This window comes from Equus asinus, chromosome 7 (genome assembly GCF_041296235.1).
Source record: "Equus asinus isolate D_3611 breed Donkey chromosome 7, EquAss-T2T_v2, whole genome shotgun sequence".
NCBI classification, from domain to species: domain Eukaryota; kingdom Metazoa; phylum Chordata; class Mammalia; order Perissodactyla; family Equidae; genus Equus; species Equus asinus.
The window spans coordinates 553,476-574,288 of NC_091796.1; the positions used below are offsets into that span (position 1 = coordinate 553,476).

A 20,813-nucleotide genomic window follows, 5' to 3' on the forward strand; every position below is an offset into this window, starting at 1 on the left:
TGGCTGGGTTTAGGGGCAGCCCTGGCGAAGGGCAAGACAGAGACAACTGGATGGCCAGGGAACAACCCCACAGCCTGGCACCCAAACATGTCCCAACACCAAGGACGAGACGTAGACTTCCCCAGTCCCCAAGAGGCACTCGACACGGCGCGGGTCCCATCACGGGAAGCTGTGTGCCAGGGGAGCAGAGCCTCTGGAATTCTGAGGGAAGGGATCCCATCTGAGAACTGTGCCTCCTGCTATCAACCAGACGTGGATAAGGCGAAGCCATTTAATGAAAGGCAAGGTGTTTTTGCTTCCAGGATGCTGCTGGAAGATGTACTCGACCAAAGTGAGAGAACAACAAAAAAAGACCCTGGAGCCAGGAAACGGGATGTAAGCCAGAGAGGCAGCGAAGGGATTCCTGGGTGCTGGGGACCCTCTGAGGGAGGCTCAGGGCACATACGGCTGAGAAGGCGGCTGCCACTTCCCGGAGGACTGAACCAAGGGACTGGGGGTGGGAGACTCAGAGGCAGAAAAGAGGAGAACGAGCAAACAGGCGCCGGGGTAATTATCGAGCCAAGTAAGACAACAGGGCCTGCGAAGGGAGCAGCGCTGTGGCGCCCACTTGATCCAGGAACAGACGTTACAGCCATGACAACAAGATCACGCCGTCGGCACCGAGGGAGGAAAGGACGAGGGCAACAGCGCTGCCGACACCCACACCGCCCGCGTCCCTGCAGGTGTGAGAAGACGCGGGATCCAGTCCTCACTGCTACGTGGTCTCAGACACTCAAAGGTCTGGAGGCAACCAAATGCTCACCAGCAGAGGCTACTGACACACGTGGAAAAGCCGGTGGCAACCATGACATGGAGATGGCGTCACCCAGGCCTGCTGTCTGTGGACAGCGAGGGGCGCAGAGGCACACGGCATGCTGCTCCTGCTCCCGCTGGGGCCTGGGGGCCTGGGTTGCTGGTTACACATAGGAGCCAGGGGCCCTCCCAGCGTGACCTGGGATGAGGGCCGGGAGACTCGTGCGTGGCTGGATAGGCAGTGTGGGTCACAACTGTCTACGTGTTACACTTGTGTGTGTTACACTTGTAAGAGACACAAAGCACCTTGTGAAGGGGAAAAATTAAATCTGCCTAATAACGGAAATCATAAAAAGTTTAATAAAAATCCACGCCAGCATGAACGTAATATTCTGAAAATGTTACAAGTTTGAAGAATCTGTTACATAATTTAAATGTTTCCTGAAGCAGACAAGAGTGACCTCTGCCCTCTCAGGACCACACACAGATGTCCTCAGGTTTCTCCTCCCACCCACTGCTGCCCATGACAACGATGCACTCAAACATTACAGTCTACGACGACGTGTGGAAGGGGGCTGGGAAGATGCAACCTAACAGCAAGTGTGCTGACAAACACAGACGGTGCCTGGCACTCCCAGGGGCAGCATGCAGCCTGCAGCCTCACACCTGCGAGCCCTCACCAGGGGCCGCTCACCTGTGCACTAGACTGCCCGCCCAAGTCTGGGCCCGCCCTCACCCGGGCACCTGACTGCACACACCTGTGCACTTGCTGGTCTACCCTCACCTGGGCCTGCCCTCACCTGAGTCCACCTTCACCTGGGCCCGCCCTCACCTGGGCCTGCCCTCACCTGTGCACTTGCCTGTCCACCCTCACCTGGGCCCACCCTAACCTGCGTACTTGCCTGTCCATCCTCACCTGGGCCCACCCTCACCTGTGCACTTGCTTGTCCACCCTTACCTGGGCCCGCCCTCACCTGAGTCCACCTTCACCTGGGCCCACCCTCACCTGTGCACTTGCCTGTCCACCCTCACCTGGGCCCGCCCTCACTTGCATACTTGCCTGTCCACCATCACCTGGGCCCGCCCTCACCTGAGTCCACCTTCACTTGGGCCCGCCCTCACCTGGGCCCCCGGCCATCCGCTGCACTCCTCTCGCTGGATGATGTCGGCTCGAGCGTGTGCCCCCTGTGGGCCCCCGGGGCCTTGGGTTCCCTGGGCTGAGGTGCCCCCTCCTGTTCCTCCTCCTCCTGCTCTTCCGGCTTCTTCTTTTCACTGTCGCTGTCATCGCTGCCTTCTCCTAGGATGTCATCCACCTGACAAAGGGCCAAGAGTCAGCATGCTTACAGATCAACTTCCTAAAGAATCCACGTAACATGATTCTAAGGAATCGCCTCCCCTCCCCCAAGGGAATGGCAACACCACGGCGGATTGCACAGACTCTGCTTCTCATCGCTGATGAAGACACGCCTCCAGCACAACCTCTGCTCAGGCTACGCGTCTGCTCCTGCTTCAGGCCCCGGCACTGAGGTCTGCGGTTAGACCGAGCCTTACAAACAGCACCGAGGGACGCAAGTGAGGCACAGGGCATGGACAATGGAGAGAGGAAAGGCCCAGGCTGCCCCTCCTCTGTGGCATCTTGCTGGGGGCCTGCAACCCCGAGTGTGACCCCAGTGCAGGCCACGCAGAGAGCCTGACAGTCACTTCCTGCTGCATGACCCTAACAGGCATTTTATCTCTAGCACACTAACAGATTTTACGGTGAATAATGAAGGCGTTCTCTCAAAATGCTCAAGGTCAAAGAGACGCCATGATGACTGCTCTCCAGGAGGAGCCCTGCAGTCTGGGAGGGTGCCAGCCACGTCCTGGGAGACGCACTAGATGGGGCTTGTTTTCTCTGACAGACCCTAGGCTGAAACATTTAGGGACATGCCAAGTAAGGGCAATAGAACAAAGTCATGGGACAGAAGGCGCAGGCCCTTGGCCACATGCTGAGGTCAACGAGCAAGGACAGGGACAGAGAGAAGCAACGAACAGGCAGCAGGAGCGAGGAGAACGAAGGAACCAGAGGACAGAGGTTCACATTTCAGGCTTTTGAATTCTGAACCACAGGAATGTAATGGCTGTTTAAACGTGAAATTTAAAAAATACATGAAGTTGAGAAAGACCGGGTTTTCAGCTAACTCCAGAAAACACATAAAGGAAGTGAAGGCTGTCAGATGCTGTATTTAACTCACGAGAACTGTGCCTTCTTCCAATGGAATCACCCATTTCCAAGGGGCTCTGAGTGGGGAGGCTCCCAATGGGTCAGAACGCTGCCCGCTCGCTGGTATCCCAGGAACCTCCCCAAAGGCTGGACCCACTGCAGCTCCTACTCACAAAGGGTCACATGCACACCCTCCATCCCCTGCCGGCCTCTCAGCTCCTAAATTCCCCACGCCCCTCCTGGTGCACATGACCCTGCACAACTGTTCCCTCCCAGCTGCAAGTGTGCCCTGCAGAGCCTCTCCTCCCAGGTGTACATGGGTCCTGCACAGCTGCTCCTCCCAGGTGCACGTGGGTCCTGCACAGCTGTTCCTCCCAGGTGCACGTGGGTCCTGCACAGCTGTTCCTCCCAGGTGCACGTGGGTCCTGCACAGCTGTTCCTCCCAGGTGCATGTGGGTCTTGCACAGCTGTTCCTCCCAGGTACACATGGGTCCTGCACAGCTGTTCCTCCCAGGTACACGTGAGTCTTGCACAGCTGTTCCTCCCAGGTGCACGTGGGTCCTGCACAGCTGTTCCTCCCGGTGCATGTGTGCCCCACGCAGCTGCTTGTGGGGCTCTTGGACCCGTCCCCACAGTCGGCACCCTCCACAGTCCACCCCCTGCTGGGCCTATGAGAGGACTGATAAACTTCTCTGCGAGTGAATGGACCACAACAGACTGCGAGTACACGGGACACCATGAATAAGGCACTGAAACCAGACTGGCTGGTTTTTAAAAAAATCTCTGATTAAATTAAAGAGAGCACCCAATACAGTGCAGCTTTGACGAGAAACCATCAGTCACACCCAAAGAGCTCATGTCAGTGTCAATTCCTTTAAATCATTCAGCCTCCAATTTCTAATACATCAACATGTAGTTTAAGAAACAACAAACGCACACTGACCTTACAAATTAAAATACAGAAACATTTTAATTGACAATTAATTAAATAAAGTGGTAGCCGCATCATTAGGTCATCACAAGACTTTTAAACGTAAAACGTCTTATCAGGTTTGCTCCTAAACTGAAAGCATTCAAAAAAAGCATCTAGTTAATTCTAAGAAGTTACTGCATTTACACTTTGATGGTTTATTTTTTTGTTTTTGAGGAAGATTAGCCCTGAGCTAATATCTGCTGCCAATCCTCCCCTTTCTGCTGAGGAGGACTGGCCCTGAGCTAGCATCCTGTCCATCTTCCTCTACTTTACATGTGGGACGCCTGACACAGCGTGGCTTGCCAAGTGGTGGGTAGGTCTGCACCTGGGATCTGAACTGGTGAACCCCGGGCAGCTGAAGAGGAACGTGCAAACTTAACCGCTGTGCCACCAGGCCGGCCCCTTCGCTGGTCTATTAATGGGCTGTACTCACTCTATTTTGATAAGCAAACTGCTATTAGGACATTCCATTAAATTTTGCCCTGAAAATATTTAAGGCCCTCAACTCTCCATCACACCTTGTTGAGAGCAAAGTAGGAATATAAAAATCAGTTATTTTAAATTTGATTGCCAAAGCACACAATCACAGCACCTCAGAGATGGCGGGGTGACCTCCACGGGCTAATGGAGAGGCACACGTACACCAGGCTGCAAGGGCTCAACCCACATGTTAGCACTGAGAGTCTGGCGGGCAGCTAACCAGTGTGCATGCTCATTCTGCTGGTGTTCAGATGTAGAGAAATGTTTCGTACAGTCAAATAAAATCTGACCTTCCCTAAATTATGCTTACGTTAGCTCTCCCTCATTCTGCATCACTCGTAGAAAAGCATCTGCTTGAGAATGACAGACACCTTTCCAGGGCTGCCTTTTATAAAAAGGTAACTTTGCACTTCTCGAAAAAGAGTAATCCGGAATGAACTATTCACTTTATGAATATTATTTAAAGGTGCTAAGATAAATATTGTAAAATCACGTGAAGAGAAAAACAAAATCCATTTTATACTGAATTAAGTACTGAAATCTCTCAAATTGAGGGCAAACGTGGGTAGCATCAAACCCTACTGGAAACGCCCCCATCAAGCTACCTGGAAGATGCAGGGTTAGGAAGAATTAATAAAACTCGTCACAGCCTCTGACCATGGAGTGATGTCGGCGGCGGAGGGAGAACCAGGAGAGAAGAAATGGAATCGGCACGAGGCAGAGAAGGGACAAGCGGCAAGGAGGGGCAGCAGCCACCTCACCCGGCTGCCCTGTCAGGTGTGGGGAGACAGCACATGGGCCTCAGGCCTCACTCCAGTCCTGCTGCCAGCTCTTTCCTTTTCCCACCATTCTGCTGTTTTATAAGAAGGTGTGAAGAGAGGGCATCTGGCCCACCCGGTCCCTACAGAAATGAACGTACTATAAAAGCTGGCTGAGATCAGAGATGGAGAAACTGAATCCTGGCGACTCCAGAAGATCAAGAGTCAGGTGGTGAGGGACAGATGTGCAGAAACGCCTGTGAACAAATTATTCTAAATAACTCAACACAGCACCTCCTTTAAAAAGGCCACCATTCAAGTGACCAATGACAAGACTTCTAATCTCCAGCCGCAGGGAATAAATTTCTATTAAGCCTGGAATGATGCCACCTAAAAGGTATTTGGAACCAGTGTAAATGTACTTCTTTCCTTGGCCAGAGGAACAAACATCCCAGCCATTCTCTTCAGTGTTCCACATTCTCTCGTGATAGAACCAAGACACAGTAAAGGGAAATTTCTCCTCTGAAGTTAACCAAGGCATGGTCTGCCCAAGCTCACTAAGGCTTTCAACACCAAGCGAGGTCTGCTCTTCATGCCGCACTGGGCCTGGAAGGTGGCAGTGGAGGAACTGCTCTCCTGGTCCCCAGGGCTCTGAGCCTTCCATGAGGAGGCAGTCTTGGCACCTGGTCCCAGGAAAGCTGCCTGCTCTTGACGATTCACTCGCCCTTGGCCATGCGCGCTGCAGCCCCCGCTCTCCCACTGACTGCTGAGAAGCAAACTACGATATGTCTCCCTGTTTCACTCCCCTAATCTTACGATGTGATTTTCACATATAATCTTCAATCTCAACGTCTTTTTCTAAAGGCCAATACGTGCTAATTCTCTCAAGATATCTGGAAGTTCACGACAGCAACTGCAGAGCCACCTGCCTCCTAAAACACAACACAACACTGTGTTAAGACACAGAATTCTCTAACATTGACTTTTTGTGAGATGTAATTGTAGGAAGGCTGCTTACCCACATAAACCCCCCAAAGACAACCTTAGTCTTTGCATTCCTCTGCCTTAGTTGGCATACTCCCTCACCAAACACGTGAAAAAGGAGCTCCACCACTCCTCAGGGCCTCCTCAATTGTGGTCTCGTCCACACAGCCTGCTCTGACCCCAGGGGAAGAGGCGACCAGGCGTGAGATGCAGAGCACGTACGTGACTCTGTTCTGATGAAATTCTACAAAGACCAAACTAGTTTGTAGCATCAGAAAGTGGTAAATATGTTCCTTTCGTCAAATTTTGGAGGTTTTTAGCTATTATTTCTCCAAGTATTTTTCCACACCAACCTTTCTCCCCTCTTTCAGGACTCCATGGCACAAACGGTAAACTTCTAATATCGACCCCGACGTCCTTGAGGCTCTGATCATTTCCCCCACTGTTTTCCTGCTGTTCTTCAGGGTAATTTCTGTAACTCTGTCTTCACTGAGTCTTTCCTCGTCACCACCATTCTACTGGGGGTCCTTCTGGCAAATTTCAGTGAATTTGCTTAACTGAGTGTATTTTGCAGTTCTAAAATTTCCACTTGGTTCTTCTTCATAGTTTCCATTCACTCCAAGGCTGTTTACCTCTCCCCAGGGAGCACAGTCCTCAAGCTGGCCTGGGAATCCCAGTGTCTGGGCTGTCCCTGGGGGCATCTGCTGTCATCTCTTGTTTATCTGCCAGTTTCCTGCTTTTTGTATGTTGAGTAACTTCCAGATTGTGCCCTGGACATTTCGAATATTACATCCTGTTAGAACCTCTGCAGAACAGGGGTTTGTGTTTTAGCAGGTGACCCAGCTGGTTAGGTTAAGAGGGGCAGTTCTGTCTTGCCTTGCGTCGATTCTGACGTGAGTTACAGACATTTGCCACGCTGTCTATCCCACGCCCTTGGATTTCCATCACAGGTCAGTCTGACGGCCTCTGACGCGTTCTTTGGGTGTGTTCCATGTCTGTGCTCTCACGGGTGAGCCTGGGGCTTGGGTCGGCTCGTATGCAGAATTAGGGGTGCCCTTCTCTCAGACTGAGCCCCTGAGCTGCTGCACAATTCTGTGTGGCCAGGGCTGCCCATGGGGCAAAGAGGGAAGAGAAATAAATGACAAGGGGCCCCATACTCTTTGGTGGTACAGCTGCATGATGGGCTGGCTCAGAGCAGAGCCGGGGGAAAAGGAGACAAACCTGCCCCCAAACAAAAAATGGGGGTCAGAGCCAGGGACAGAGGAAGAAGGCCAGGGAACCACCTCCAGGCTGGTGTTTCCGGCTGCACCTCCCCTCCACCACCCCGTGCTGACTCCTCAGTCCTGCCCATCCTTCCCACTCCGTCTGAGATGTTGGCCGCTGTCGTGGGCTCAACCCCCTTGGCCAGCCCAGAAACCAGCGCTGCTTCCCTCTTCCTCCCAACAACCAGACGCTCTCATCCGCTTATCACGACGCGCTTCTCAGGAGCCTCATCAACTGGATCTTTGATTATTTAGGGCTAATACTTCACGTAGTTTTCTGACCCTAAATGCAAATTTTATGTTTTAATATATTAAACTTTTAACTTTTAGAATAGATTGCTGCATATTTCTACCTGAAGGGCAGAACTTTTCTTCTATTTTGGAGACGAAATCCACACATCCCACCACAAAAACTTCTTAACCTCAAAAAAGGGGCAAACATCAACAATCAAGTTCTAGTTTGTGGCCAGTTAAAGACAGATCAACAAAGAAAATAATCAGAAGGAGTAAGAATGGCATCAATTTCTAAGGAACAGCCCATTAAAGACAGACTGAGAAGGAAAACAAAGCAGGAGGAGGAGAGGAGAGGGCGAAGTCAGACAGACAAGCATTTGCAAGTGCGTCCGGCAAACAGATCACGATGCTGGACGCAGAGAAGGGTGGCCGGGCGGAGGAAGGAGCCTCCCAAAGGCCGTGGATGTCGTCCTCAGGCTCAGTGTGCTTGGGGGCTGGACACCCGTCCTGTACGCGGAGCTGCAAAAATGCCGGGTGCTGTTCAGTAAGTGCCAAAGACAACAATCTAACCGCTGTGCTTGCCGTGGCGGGGCCACAGCGCCCACCCCAGGCCCTCCTGCTCCATCTTCCCCCCCACTCCCCTCATGTGCCACCTCCCACCACGTGCGCTGCTTGTTTGTTACGTTAACTGTCATCTCCCTCACCCCTCCCACCGCAGGAGTTCATTTCCGGGGCAGACCCTTCTGCTGTTTTGTTCCCCTGGCTGCTAGCGGTCAAGGAGGCCACTCCGCGCAGCCTGGGTGCACATGCCCCGCCAGCTGCCCTCCCACACGACCCCATGTCCCACCACAAAACCTGCTCATCAGCCTCTGGGCAACATTGCGCTGAGCAAATGCTGCGGGCACGCCTGCCTGCACTGTTCCTGCATATCTGCCTTACAACACAAGCACGCTGATATACTTGGTCACCAGCGACCGGAACACTACAACAGGACAGACAGCCTCAGGAAATGACAGCCTAAAAAATCACACCTAGAGGGGAAGACTACGTTAATCCTAAGAAGAACCCTAATTTGGGCAAAGAAGCATGAATGCATTATAACAACCTGACTTGTGAACACAAACTAGAAGGCCTGCGCTGGCTCCCACCACTCCCGGACCTGGGCCCTTGGTACTTCTGGAATAAACTTGCTTCCTCTCAACATCGTGACGCCAATGGAAAATGTGCCTATCTCACTCGGACTACAATAACTACAAAACAGGATCTGCCGCCAGCACAGAGCAGACCCGTGTCAGGGGTGGGAAAAGCAACTCAGTGAAGATCTCCCGATGTACCAGCCCCACACCCAGTGTGGCTGCAAAGCCAAAGGGAGAGCGTGCTAGGTGGCAGCCTCAGCTGACATCATCACCTGGCGGCCCCCAGGACTGCGAGAAGTCTCGGAGCAAGAGTAAAACCACTTGAGTAGATCCACTCTACTCAAGAGTAAATCCACTCTCTGACCACCTGGGGTCACGTGACCACTTAGGATGTTGGTTAGTGGTACCAAGCCGCCCCTGAGCTCAGGAGGCAGCAATCTGGGACTGAGGCCTCACTCTCTCTAGTGACATGTACTGATGTGCTCACACAGAAAACAAGGCTCAAGCTTGCTCGGCTCAGAAACAGTGCTTACTGATGCGAAACACACTGACAAATTCAACAAAAACAAACATCCACACTATAAGACAAAGTTCACAATCTCACGCAGGACAGAAGCTGCCACTGTGCTGAAACGATATTGATGCCCGTGGTGCGAACATACAAGGCCGGAACACGGAGGCTGGGCCAGGCACCCTCACCGTGTCCTCTGAACCATGGCCAAGGCCCACATCACTGAACTTCTACTTGGCAAAAATCCCTTCTCTGTGTGAACCACAATACACAAAGTATAACCCTTTGGCAACAACACAACTAAGAACAGAGATGATTGCCCTAGACGTGCATAGACTTCTGTGACTCTGAAACAAGTAAAGAGGAGATTCTGTCTCAGACCCTGGCCTGCAAGGACGCTGATCTACAGGCCAGCACGCTGCCTGATGCGCTGCAAGGACAATGGTGGTCTCAATAAACACATAGCTTGGGGCAGGCTGCCGGTTACGATGCAATGGGCCTTCTGGTGACAGGAGCAGAGCTGCATTAAGAGAACTCGGGTGAGGATGCAAGGACGGAAATGAAGGGGACAGGGGCTGCCAGGGGCGGCTGGGAGAGGTGCCTGGGCCTGAAGGCGGATTCACGTGCTTCGGGACATCTTGGTCATGGAGGCACGGGATGTGGTCTCAGTTTACCCCAGGCAAGCACTCTGTAAATCTGTCACCTGTCAACGCTGATCATAGCCTGTCTGAGGTGCCCCCGCTGGTAGATTAAGATACAACTACAACAGACTCAGGGTTATCCCAAAGGTGAGCGTGGGGACCTCACAGAGACCACATGTGAGCATGAGACCGCAGAACATGGCACAGGTGAGCGTGGGGACCTCACACAGACCCCATGTGAGCACGAGACCTCAGAACATGGCACAGGTGAGCGTGGGGACCTCACACAGACCCCATGTGAGCACGAGACCTTCAGAACATGGCAAAGGTGAGCGTGGGGACCTCAGGACATGGTACAGGTGAGCTGGGGACCTCAGGATAGTGCACAGGTTGAGCACAGGGGCCTCAGGATAGGGCATGGTGGGCTTGGGGACCTCAGTACAGGGCACAGGTGAGCAAACGGGCCTCAGGACAGCATGGTGGGCTTGGGGACCTCAGTACAGGGCACAGGTGAGCACACGGGCCTCAGGACAGGGCACGGTGGGCTTGGGGACCTCAGTACAGGGCACAGGTTGAGCACAGGGGCCTCAGGATAGGGCATGGTGGGCTTGGGGACCTCAGTACAGGGCACAGGTGAGCACACGAGCCTCAGGACAGGGCATGGTGGGCTTGGGGACCTCAGTACAGGGCACAGGTGAGCACACGGGCCTCAGGACAGGGCACGGTGGGCTTGGGGACCTCAGTACAGGGCACAGGTTGAGCACAGGGGCCTCAGGATAGGGCATGGTGGGCTTGGGGACCTCAGTACAGGGCACAGGTGAGCACACGAGCCTCAGGACAGGGCATGGTGGGCTTGGGGACCTCAGTACAGGGCACAGGTAAGCACACGGGCCTCAGGACAGGGCACGGTGGGCTTGGGGACCTCAGTACAGGGCACAGGTTGAGCACAGGGGCCTCAGGATAGGGCATGGTGGGCTTGGGGACCTCAGTACAGGGCACAGGTGAGCACACGAGCCTCAGGACAGGGCATGGTGGGCTTGGGGACCTCAGTACAGGGCACAGGTGAGCACACGGGCCTCAGGACAGGGCATGGTGGGCTTGGGGACCTCAGTACAGGGTGCAGGTGAGCACACGGGCCCCAGGACAGAGCACAGTGGGCTTGGGGATCTCAGTACAGGGCACGGGTGAGCACAGGGGCCTCAGGACAGGGCACAGGTGATCAAGGTCAAGTTTTTCAATCACATTTCCTAGAACCCCCATTTACTGAAACAAGTAACACTGCGTCATAACCGTACAAAACCATGCCGGGTGACCTGAGGTGGGTTTTAGGATTCCTAGAACTTCACCATTTTTAAAATAAACGTTTTCAGCAGACAGTCCACAGAAGGAAATCATGCAAAAAAGTTTTGCCATTCAACTGAAAGATAATTTGCAATAAATCAAGAGAGAACACACAACAAGGAGGCCATCTAAGTTAAGTCTCCAACGTATACAAATTTCCACAGAAATCAGAATGAAGCTGAAAAAGCAATCTATTCTGAATTATCTCCAAAGAACAAGAATCTCTTTAGAAAACAAAACACACTGACACTCCAGCGGGGACGGAGAGCTGTCCTTTATGACCCATGCCAGCTTTCAAGAGGCCTTCTGGATTCTCTCCTACAACTTATTTCAGTATTTACCTATGCGCTTAAAGCTCTTTCTTTCCTTCTATTCTCAGTGAAGACGAGGGCCGGCAGGACGCAGTCACTGCCCTTAGATCAAGGTGCAGTGAAAGCTGCATGTGGGGTGAGCACTTGATCTGTTCACATTTCCTCTGTTTTATCATGATTTGTATTAATTCCTTCCTGCCTGTCTAAAGCTCGTGGTGTGAGTGCAGACGCCTTGCAGGACTCGAGGAAGTGGAAGGAAGAATTCAGACTTCACTTTTAAGACCTCACAGAGCACGGCTCAGGACGAGTGAGCGCTTTCAGGAACAGAGTGATGCAGGGGAAGCCTGACCTGTTTAAATCGGCTGTCCAGGGGTCCGTGTGTCCCCCGGCCCCTTAGGTGAGACTGCTTGGGAGACTCTCCAGGACTCTCTGGGCACGGGTGCGTTTTACAAGGGGCCCGTGAGGCTGACCAACAGAGACAAATCACAGATGTGCCTGTTGCACACCCACAGCATCTCCTGACACCTCGGGGTCTCCACCTCCTTGAGGGCACAGACTCGTGAAGGACAGAGCTGGGTCCTCCTATGATGAGGCTGCTGGCCTGCAGTCAGTACAGGACGTCCCTTGTGTAAACCTGGCGTGACCGGGTACACTGAGGAAGCTGCTCTGAGACCACGTGCTACCCCTGCACTGTGAGCCGGCCAACCATCCTCTTTGAGGCCGCCAGGAGGCTCAGGGCCCAGGTGCGCCCATCTCGAGCAGCACGAAATTGTCGTGTTTTACTGAATTTCAAGGAGATGCAGACGCCTCTCTAGTCTTGGCTGCCCGCTGTGACTCCATGGGGAGCTATCTCCTGCGGCCTTGGGGATGACAGCCCAGGTCAGCTCCAGGCAGAGCTGCAGACAATGGGACACGGCATCTACTGCCCCTCCCAGGCACGTTCCCCTCCCAACTCTTCTCAGCTTCCAAATTCTAAGCCCCTGCAGCCCTCACCTGCCATGCCACGCAGGGGAAATGCAGATGGCCATGGTGCCCCAAGACCCAGGAGCCCCCAAAGAGAAGCGGGGGGTAGAGGGTCAGCTCGGGCTCCACAGAAAGCACTGACCACACCCTCCCACCTCCCAGGTCACCTGACGCCCACGCTGTCAGTGCCGGACACCAGAGCAGTTTCTCTCTGGCCTCGACATCACCAAGAATGAGGCTGAACTCCTTAGCGTTACTGAACACAAAACCCCTATTCTCACTCCATTTATGAAACAACAGTGCAGTGCCCGCTGGATCCCAAAGTCCAGGATTTCTCTTTCAATGTTTCTTGCTCCTGAAGAACCAAATCTAAGGTCTTAAGGCTAATTTTTATTTCTGAAGCAAAGATTATGTTTCAGAGTGACTACAAGTTGCATTTAACACTTTATTTCACATTAAGGTTTCATCTTCTCCGATATGGATCAAACAAGTGTTAAAATTGTTCTCACTAGTGGAAATTAGTAAAAGAAACCCTAACGAAACTGGAGATGGGAAGGCCTGTAGGGGAGCTCTCAGCCCCATCACATCCACGTTGACAGCAACAAGAAGCGCAACTACTTTACTGGCGAGGGGAGACCTCCACCCCACCTGCAACAGCCCGGCCAACGAGAAGCGCCGCGGCCCAGTCAATGAGGAGCTGCTGCCGCCCTGAGCTGCTCCTCTCCCTGATGGACTTTCCTTGAGGACAGCTCTGCCTCTCCCCCTTTTCTCTGTAAGAGCAGCTCCTCCTGTGTGCTCTGGACGTGCCTGTGGTGTGCACGGCACTCACATCCTGAGTTGCAATTATTTGGGCTGTTTTTGGATAGACTTGTTTTGAGGATAAAATAACAGAGGAATTTGCTTTTTAAGTTGACGTATATGGTGCCAGAAAAGTGGGGTCCAGGAGGCGACACAGAGACAGCGACCCCCAGAATCAAGCGAGGTGCCTGCAAGGAGCCACTGCACTGGTCGTGTCTGCAGGCTGCCGCCTGCTTCCAGTTTGCTGGGTCTCCTCTGGGACTTGGAGCTTTGCTCCCTTGCATTCTGAGATCTGACTTTATTCGGGATCGGGGGAGGCTGTGTCCTCCAGAGGGAGGGACTTTGTCCTCTCGCTTCAAGGCGTTGTCCTTGGCGAGTACTTGGTTGTTCTGTTTGTGCATGGTTCCTTTTCGGGCTGGGGCTGCAGAGAATCCGGTTTTTCTTTTGTTTTCAGATTCCCTCAGGGATCAGGGCTAGGAATCCAGCAACTTTCTTGGGTTTTCAGAGGAAATTTCAGAAATGGGATCCTACTCATCTAAACGTTCTGATGGAAACCCTCCTTCAGGGACCCTGGCCAGGTTTATGTTTAAGAACTTTGGGGCCCGTTACCTGTGCATTTTTAACTAAGTGGCCCACACAGACCAAAAGCAGTCCGGAGTTACGATGGCCACTCTGGGGAACTGTCAACTCCCCAAACTCACTTTTCTTAAAACCCAATTGAAAGACTGTGGCTCTAAAGTCAAGCAAAATGAATGGTGTGTCTATTTTCTTTGGTGCCTGGGGCTTCTGGATACGCACGAAGCTCTAAAATCAACTCACTACAAGAAACCTTGTCTAAATTAGCCAAAACAACTGAAAAACGGAGGAGAAACAAAGTGGCTTCTGAGGCCTTGTGTTCTCCTCCCCTTCTCTGTCTCAGGTGCTGTCCCGTCTGTCTTCCAGAGTCCTTTGTCTCAGACCCACCCCAGCAGCCACCCTGTGCCCAGGCTCTGCCCCAGACGCTACCTTCCTCTCTTCCCCTCTGGGAAAAGCTGCCCCTTTAAAATGAGACCCTCTGAGGATTCAAAGGCTGAAGCCCTGACTACTATTTTTAAGTTAACTGGAGCAAACAACTAGAAGGAAAAATTCAAATAACAATCATTCTAGACTTGTGATATTAGACAAAATGACCCCACAAACAGTTCTAAAAGGGTCGTTACAAGATGCAAAAAGAAATGTTTAGTAAAAGACTTTGGCCATCTGAACAAGTAACCTCACCTCAGTCCATCTGTCAGAAATATAGTTTGCATTCAACTATTCTTGGGTTTTGTACTTGAGACAGGGCTAAATGTTTTAAAATGAAAGCTATGAGATTTCTGCTCATGTCTGTCTGTGTCTACGTATGTTCATTATAGAGATGAGATATTTTTCTACCTCCAGATAGTATTGCCAGAATTGATTTGTAAAAAGATCTACTAAATTGGCTTGAAATTAAATGCATATAAATTAAGCATTCCTAAATCTCAAAAATATAACAGAAACTAACTTAAATGCTTTCTAGATTCACTGATCTATGACTAATCTTCAGTGAAGAGAAACTAACTTAAGGTTGTTGGTGTAAATAAAAACAGGTATGTCTTCAGAGTTGTTAGTACTGGGTATAAAGCAAATGTGCAGCTTTTTTCTCTGCCTGGATTTACTAGTCAATCTACTAGGGCTCACGCTGTCTCTTACAAAATTTATCAGCAAGAAAGTAACTTATGAGGATGGTTGGCTATTTAACTTCTAATCCAAGCATGATTATTAAAAGCAAGTAATTAAAATAAATAAGATCAAAGTTTATACAAAGTTAAACTAAATAACTGAATACCCAAATCATGTTCCAAACAAGATAAAATACTAAAACATTAATTACTGAATATAAGTTTCTCTAACTTTTGGCTTCCTATTGTAGAGAAACTAAGCATATCTGAATCTATTACTGAACATGTTTTATGCCACACTGAGAAATCTTCTCTAAAAAAAACAGCACATATTTCTAGAAATTTATAACAGGTATTTTTCTTTTTCTTTCTTTCTTTTTTGCTGAGGAAGACAGACCTATCTGTGTCAATCTTCCTCCACTTTATATGCAGGTTGCTGCCACAGTATGGCTGACGAGTAGACTAGGTTCGCGCCCAGGATCTGAACATGTGAACCCGGGCCACCAAAGTGGAACGTGCGGAATTCAACCATTACGCCATGGGGCTGGCCCTATAAAAGGTATTTGAAGTTCACCAAGCTGCAAATGCTAATATAGTTCACAACTGCTTACTTAGTTTTTACGAAGAATTGGGGATTCTAAAGGTTAAAAATTCTAGTATATGTAACTAAAGCTACTAGACATAAAAGGGAAACATCTCTGTATGCAAGGAAAGTAGGCTGTGTGTTTCATTAAAAGAAGGTATGAGGAATGGAATGCATTCTGTTGAAGGAGAAGAAATTTGAGCAGTCAGGGCTGGCTAAGATTGGAATGAATCAATTTTAATATCAAAATAAGCTGATGCATAATCAAAAATTGGCTTTCTTTTCTGTTTAAAGGACAAGGTTTCTTGGGCTATTGGTCTGCTGGTGAAAGCTTCTTTACCTTTAAGCAATATGTCTAGAAAACAGATTTTGTGTTTATCAAAATATTTTCCTGTGTTGTTTCTATCAGGTCTTTAATTACTTAAGAGAACTGAGTCTTCTTAACATTCAAAGAGTTAAGTTTTGCTTACAACCATGTAACATTTTGTGTTTGTCTTTGAAACTTGTTACTGTTACTTTAGTCATATAGCTACTTCAGTATTATCTCATAATGATCTGTGATCCTTTTTGGTCAAGCATCCAAAACTTTTGATATTTTTGACAAGCTTCCCCAAATACTGAAATTCTAAATGACATTTTTCTAACCAGGATGTAATTCTGGCATCTTGCAGAGGGCACCTGGGACATCTCAAAATATTTATTCCCTCTCCTTATGAGAGAGATTACACTAATTAGGCTTACTAATTACATGAGAAGCATGGTCAAATAAGCAATAATAAACTTTTTTAGGTTATACTGTATGGGTGTTACTGAAAAATGTTATAGAAATTATATAAAATTCCTAAAAATCTGATATGTCCTAATATAATGTTATTGCCTGTAATTCTAGTTAGTATCTAAAATGTATGTCACAAAAACACCCAAATTTTATGAATTCTATTTTACCCATTGCCTTTTTTTTAAAAAAAGTCTTTTGTCAGTTATAGATTGTTACTGTTTAACTCTTTTGCTTTTACAAATATGTTTCATTTTCAAAGAGATTCATAAAAAAGTTGACAAGTCCTCTGGAATACAGGTTTTGATGACTTTAAGAGACCATAACACCGAAGTGGGAGTGACTTTCTGGAACTCAAGTGAAAGACAGATTAACGTTCTGTGTGCCAGATTTCAAGGACCCCTGTTCTCCTCTCCTTTAAGCCATCTATGTTTGGTAAAGGGTTTCTATGCAATAAGTGTTGAAACATTTACTTTTTCTCTCTACCTGATCCCTCCTGAATTCGGAAACTCTTGAGTACTCTTTTCAAGAATACTCTTTTCATGACAATGTACGTATCTGCATGGGCTCAGGGAAGGTCTGTTCTCCTTGTAACAAAACACAATTGGAAACATTGGCTACATTACCAAGGCTTTGACTAGAATGTTATACTCAAGAAAGACTTACACAGACTCAGATATGGCCAGACAGCTTTAAGGAACTACTTGAAAAACTGGCCTAGTACCTTACTTACAAGGTTTCAGCATAGCAATCTTAAAAAACAGCTTATATGGTCAATCACTATTTTTGCTGCATTTTATATACATAATCAGGCCAAGTTTAATACAAACAAGTTGGTTTTACTATGATTATCTTTATTTAAAAAATGGCGGTTATTGTGGAGAAAGGAATTATGTTTGCACTTCTGTAGATATTAAATTCTACTTATTAATTGTCCTTAAGGTTTTGTTATATCTGTAAACTGGACTGGATCCTAAATTCTTCCAGTTTCCTTAAACGCTTAGCTACAATACTCCAAACTGATATTTCCAATGTCACTGCCCTTGAAATTTCCTCAGAAGGGACTGTAATAGGCCCTTCTCACTATGCAGAGGGCAGCCAAGCTTCAGGGACTTGAGCCTTGGGTACTCATCTCAGAGCTCAAGAAGCCTCTACCCAACATCTGGTCTTGTACAAACACTGGAGATCTCCAAATCAAACTGACTAAGAAGAGAAGCAGCTGACACCTGAGGCAGACAGCTTTCCCAAGATGACCGGACCAGGCCTGTATACCCTCTTCCCACTGTGGTTTCTTACATTATTCTCTTCCTCCCTTTCCTGGAAGGACAATGTCCTTGTTTGCATTTCCCAGTCCCTTTCGAAAGGGGGAAACTTCTCTGATTGCTGGATTTGCTGTCAGAAACCTCCATCTGTCCAAAACACTAATGACTCCTTAGTTCACCCTATAAGCAATTTCACTGGGATTCCAGATGCTGTTGTTTGTCTAAATTGATCTGCTGGCCCATTTTACTGAGTCAGGGAGCTAAGCCCAGCTACACTTGTTCTTTGCTTTAATTTGACCCAGACTTTGGGGGGGGGGGAGGGAAACAAGATCTTCTGAATATTTGTATGAAAAATTATGTGGGGCCACCAATGTAACCCAGGCCATTTGTAAATTTTTATTTTTTTCCTTTTTTCTCCCCAAAGCCCCCTGGTACATAGTTGTATATTCTTAGTTGTGGGTACTTCTAGTTGTGGCATGTGGGATGTTGCCTCAGCGTGGCTCGATGAGCGGTGCCATGTCCGTGCCCAGGATTCGAACTGATGAAACACTGGGCCGCCTGCAGTGGAGCACGCGAACTTAACCACCTGGCCACGGGGCCGGCACCCATTTGTAAATTTTTTGATCTACCCATGTATTTAGGCAGCCTCTCGGTGTGTAACAACATAGCACCTGAGTGTAGGTTATGTAATGCTAATGCCTCTATGCTGATGAACGGGTCTACAGATGATGTCACTTATGCGGGGGCCTTATGCACATCCCCTGGTTACATCTTCATCTGTGGTGGTGTCAGTAATGGCCTTTATGCTTGGGAAACTCGTGCCTTGACAGCTGGAGAATACAAGGATGATGTGCCCTTGCCACATTCACTGCCCTGTTCTCTCTGCATGACCAACCAGAGACCTCTCATTGGTCTCACACATTTAATCTCCATCACTGCCCCAAACAAGAACTCCTAGGAGGCATTTGTGACTCTGAATTTGCGTCCGTGGGAAGAGCTCCTCTTGTGGATTGCAGTGAGTGCCAACAAACAAATGATGAGGAACCTCTCCCTGACTCTGGAAGGGTTGGCTGACTCTAGAGTCAAAGCAATTTCAGCTCAGGAATGGTCGCTTAACTCATTTCATTGGCCAAGGTAGTTTTGGATAATTGTACAGCCCTTGATGATCTACTTGCTGAGCAGGAAGGTGTCTGTGCAGTGGTGAAAACCTCCTGGTGCACATGCCTAAATGCCTCTGGGGAAGTAGAAACCCAGTTATGTAAGATTAGAGAGCAGACACATATCACCTGACAATCCAGTGTCTTGATTTGTCCAGCTGGCACCTTTAGGTCTGGGCTCCTGGTTTAGAACCATCCTGCAGACTGGGCCTATAGCAGTGCTCTTAACCTTACTCTGTACACTTGTTGTGAAGTTCTATATCTACTGCCAGTCGAACTTGTGTAAAAATGATGTACCCAGTAAGGTGACGTTAGCTCAGCACTTTGACATGAGCTCCAATGCCTACGACCTTGGAGAAATACAGACTTTAATGAAAAATGCCTGAGAGTTCTCCCTCCTAACCCTCCTTGTTACTCAAATGTGGCTTAAATGGTTTCTAACCACTATGCACCCTCCCTCCAAAATGGGACACGAGAACCAGGAAAGGTCCTTCCTGGCACCAGGGGACAAGACCACCATGTGCAGAGAACCTGACTGTTCATCAGTGATGCTCTCAGAGGAAGACCTTGATCAAAAGGGGAAAACGTGGAAAGTAATAAGAGAAACCTTAACTAAGCTGGAAGGCCTGGAGGGGAGCTCTCATGCCCTATCACGGCTTGCACCTCGGACAGGAAGATTGTACTATACCACCGAAGGAAGATTTCCCTCCCTACCTGAGAGAAATCTGGGCTGTCCTACCTGGCAACAGCCCAGCCAATGAAGCGCCATGGCCCAGGCAATGAGGAGTGCTGCAGCCTAGCCAATGAGGAGCTGTTCGCGCCCTGAGCTGTTCCTCTCCCTAACGGACCTTGCTCTAGAACAGCCCCTCCCTCCCCCTTTCCCTATAAAAGCAGCTCGTCCTGTGTTCTCTGGGTTTTCCTGCAGTCCGCCATAGCGTGCACATCCCAAACTGCAATTCTTCTGACTGCTCCCTCATTCTGAGGAGAAAAGACAGGCGAGTTTGCTTTCAAGTTGACTGGGTGCTGTCTGTACGGGCTGCAGCAGTAAACACAACCGCCATAACTGACTGTGGGCTGGATGGGCGGCCAGGAGGAGAGGTGAGGCACCCGCTGTCACCACTTCCCAGGGCCCCCTAGGCGGTAGCTTGCCCTAGGAGGAGGAAGAAATATCCTAGAGCAAGGAGTCTGGGCTTAGAGATAAAGAAGTAACAGTGAGGAAATTGCTTTAGAGAAAACATTTTTACCAGACAAAAAACAGCATGCATACCAGCTAAGTGCTCAAAAAGAGAAAAAACGGTAAATAGAGGAATTTGCCACATGTGAAAACAGGGTCTTCACAAGACAAACTGTTCCCTGAAGATGATAATCTGAGTTGCCAGCAAGATTGTACACTGAATATACCCATTCACATTTTTTTGGCTATTGCTGAAAATAAACCGAAATGCTGCTTTTCCTACTTAAGTGCTCTCCCCAGCATTCCCCATGAAAACCGATTTCTAACCACACAGTAGCACCAAATGGGTGAGCAGCTGTGGCTGGTTATCTGTCTCTAGAACGAAGACGTGAGGGAAGGAGGACAGCTTCCGTCCTAAGCAGGGGCCTGGCTGGGAACTCCAAGAGGAGCTATGAGGACTCAAGATGAGTGATGTGGTTTCTACAGGGGTCCTGTCACAGAACAGTCAGCCCAAGAACGACATATAAACCACCTACAAACCCCACAGGCGTGCCCCTTCCTCAAGGGCCTGGCTGGTGACAGGAGGCGAGGGGCATACAGGGCCTAGGGGGAGGGCCCCACAGGACACGGGACAAGTGGGACTAAGGACAGGGCGACATGTAAGCTTCTGTTGTCTTTAAAGATGAACGAGGAGACAGATGACAATACTGACTTACAGGATTATTTGTAGTTTAGAAGGGTTTTGGTCCTAATGAAAATCCCCACTGTAGTTAATCTTCGACTCAAAATGGAT

General features: G+C 49.4%; 1 protein-coding gene across 5 annotated transcripts in view; it reads right to left on the reverse strand.

Moving 5' to 3' along the window:
• CTDP1 (CTD phosphatase subunit 1) overlaps positions 1 to 20,813 on the reverse strand; it is an 81,195-nt gene that overhangs the window by 16,573 nt on the left and 43,809 nt on the right. For 3 of the 5 annotated variants that reach the window (XR_011504343.1, XM_070512809.1, XM_044744008.2), the window contains one exon: positions 1,915 to 2,105. The exons of the other annotated variants lie outside the window; for them this stretch is intronic. Coding sequence is in view for 2 of the 3 variants with exons in the window: in XM_070512809.1 (XP_070368910.1) it covers positions 1,915 to 2,105 (191 nt within the window). In the remaining variant the exon portion in view is untranslated. The remainder of the gene's footprint in view (positions 1 to 1,914; positions 2,106 to 20,813) is intronic. 5 annotated transcript variants of the gene reach the window in all.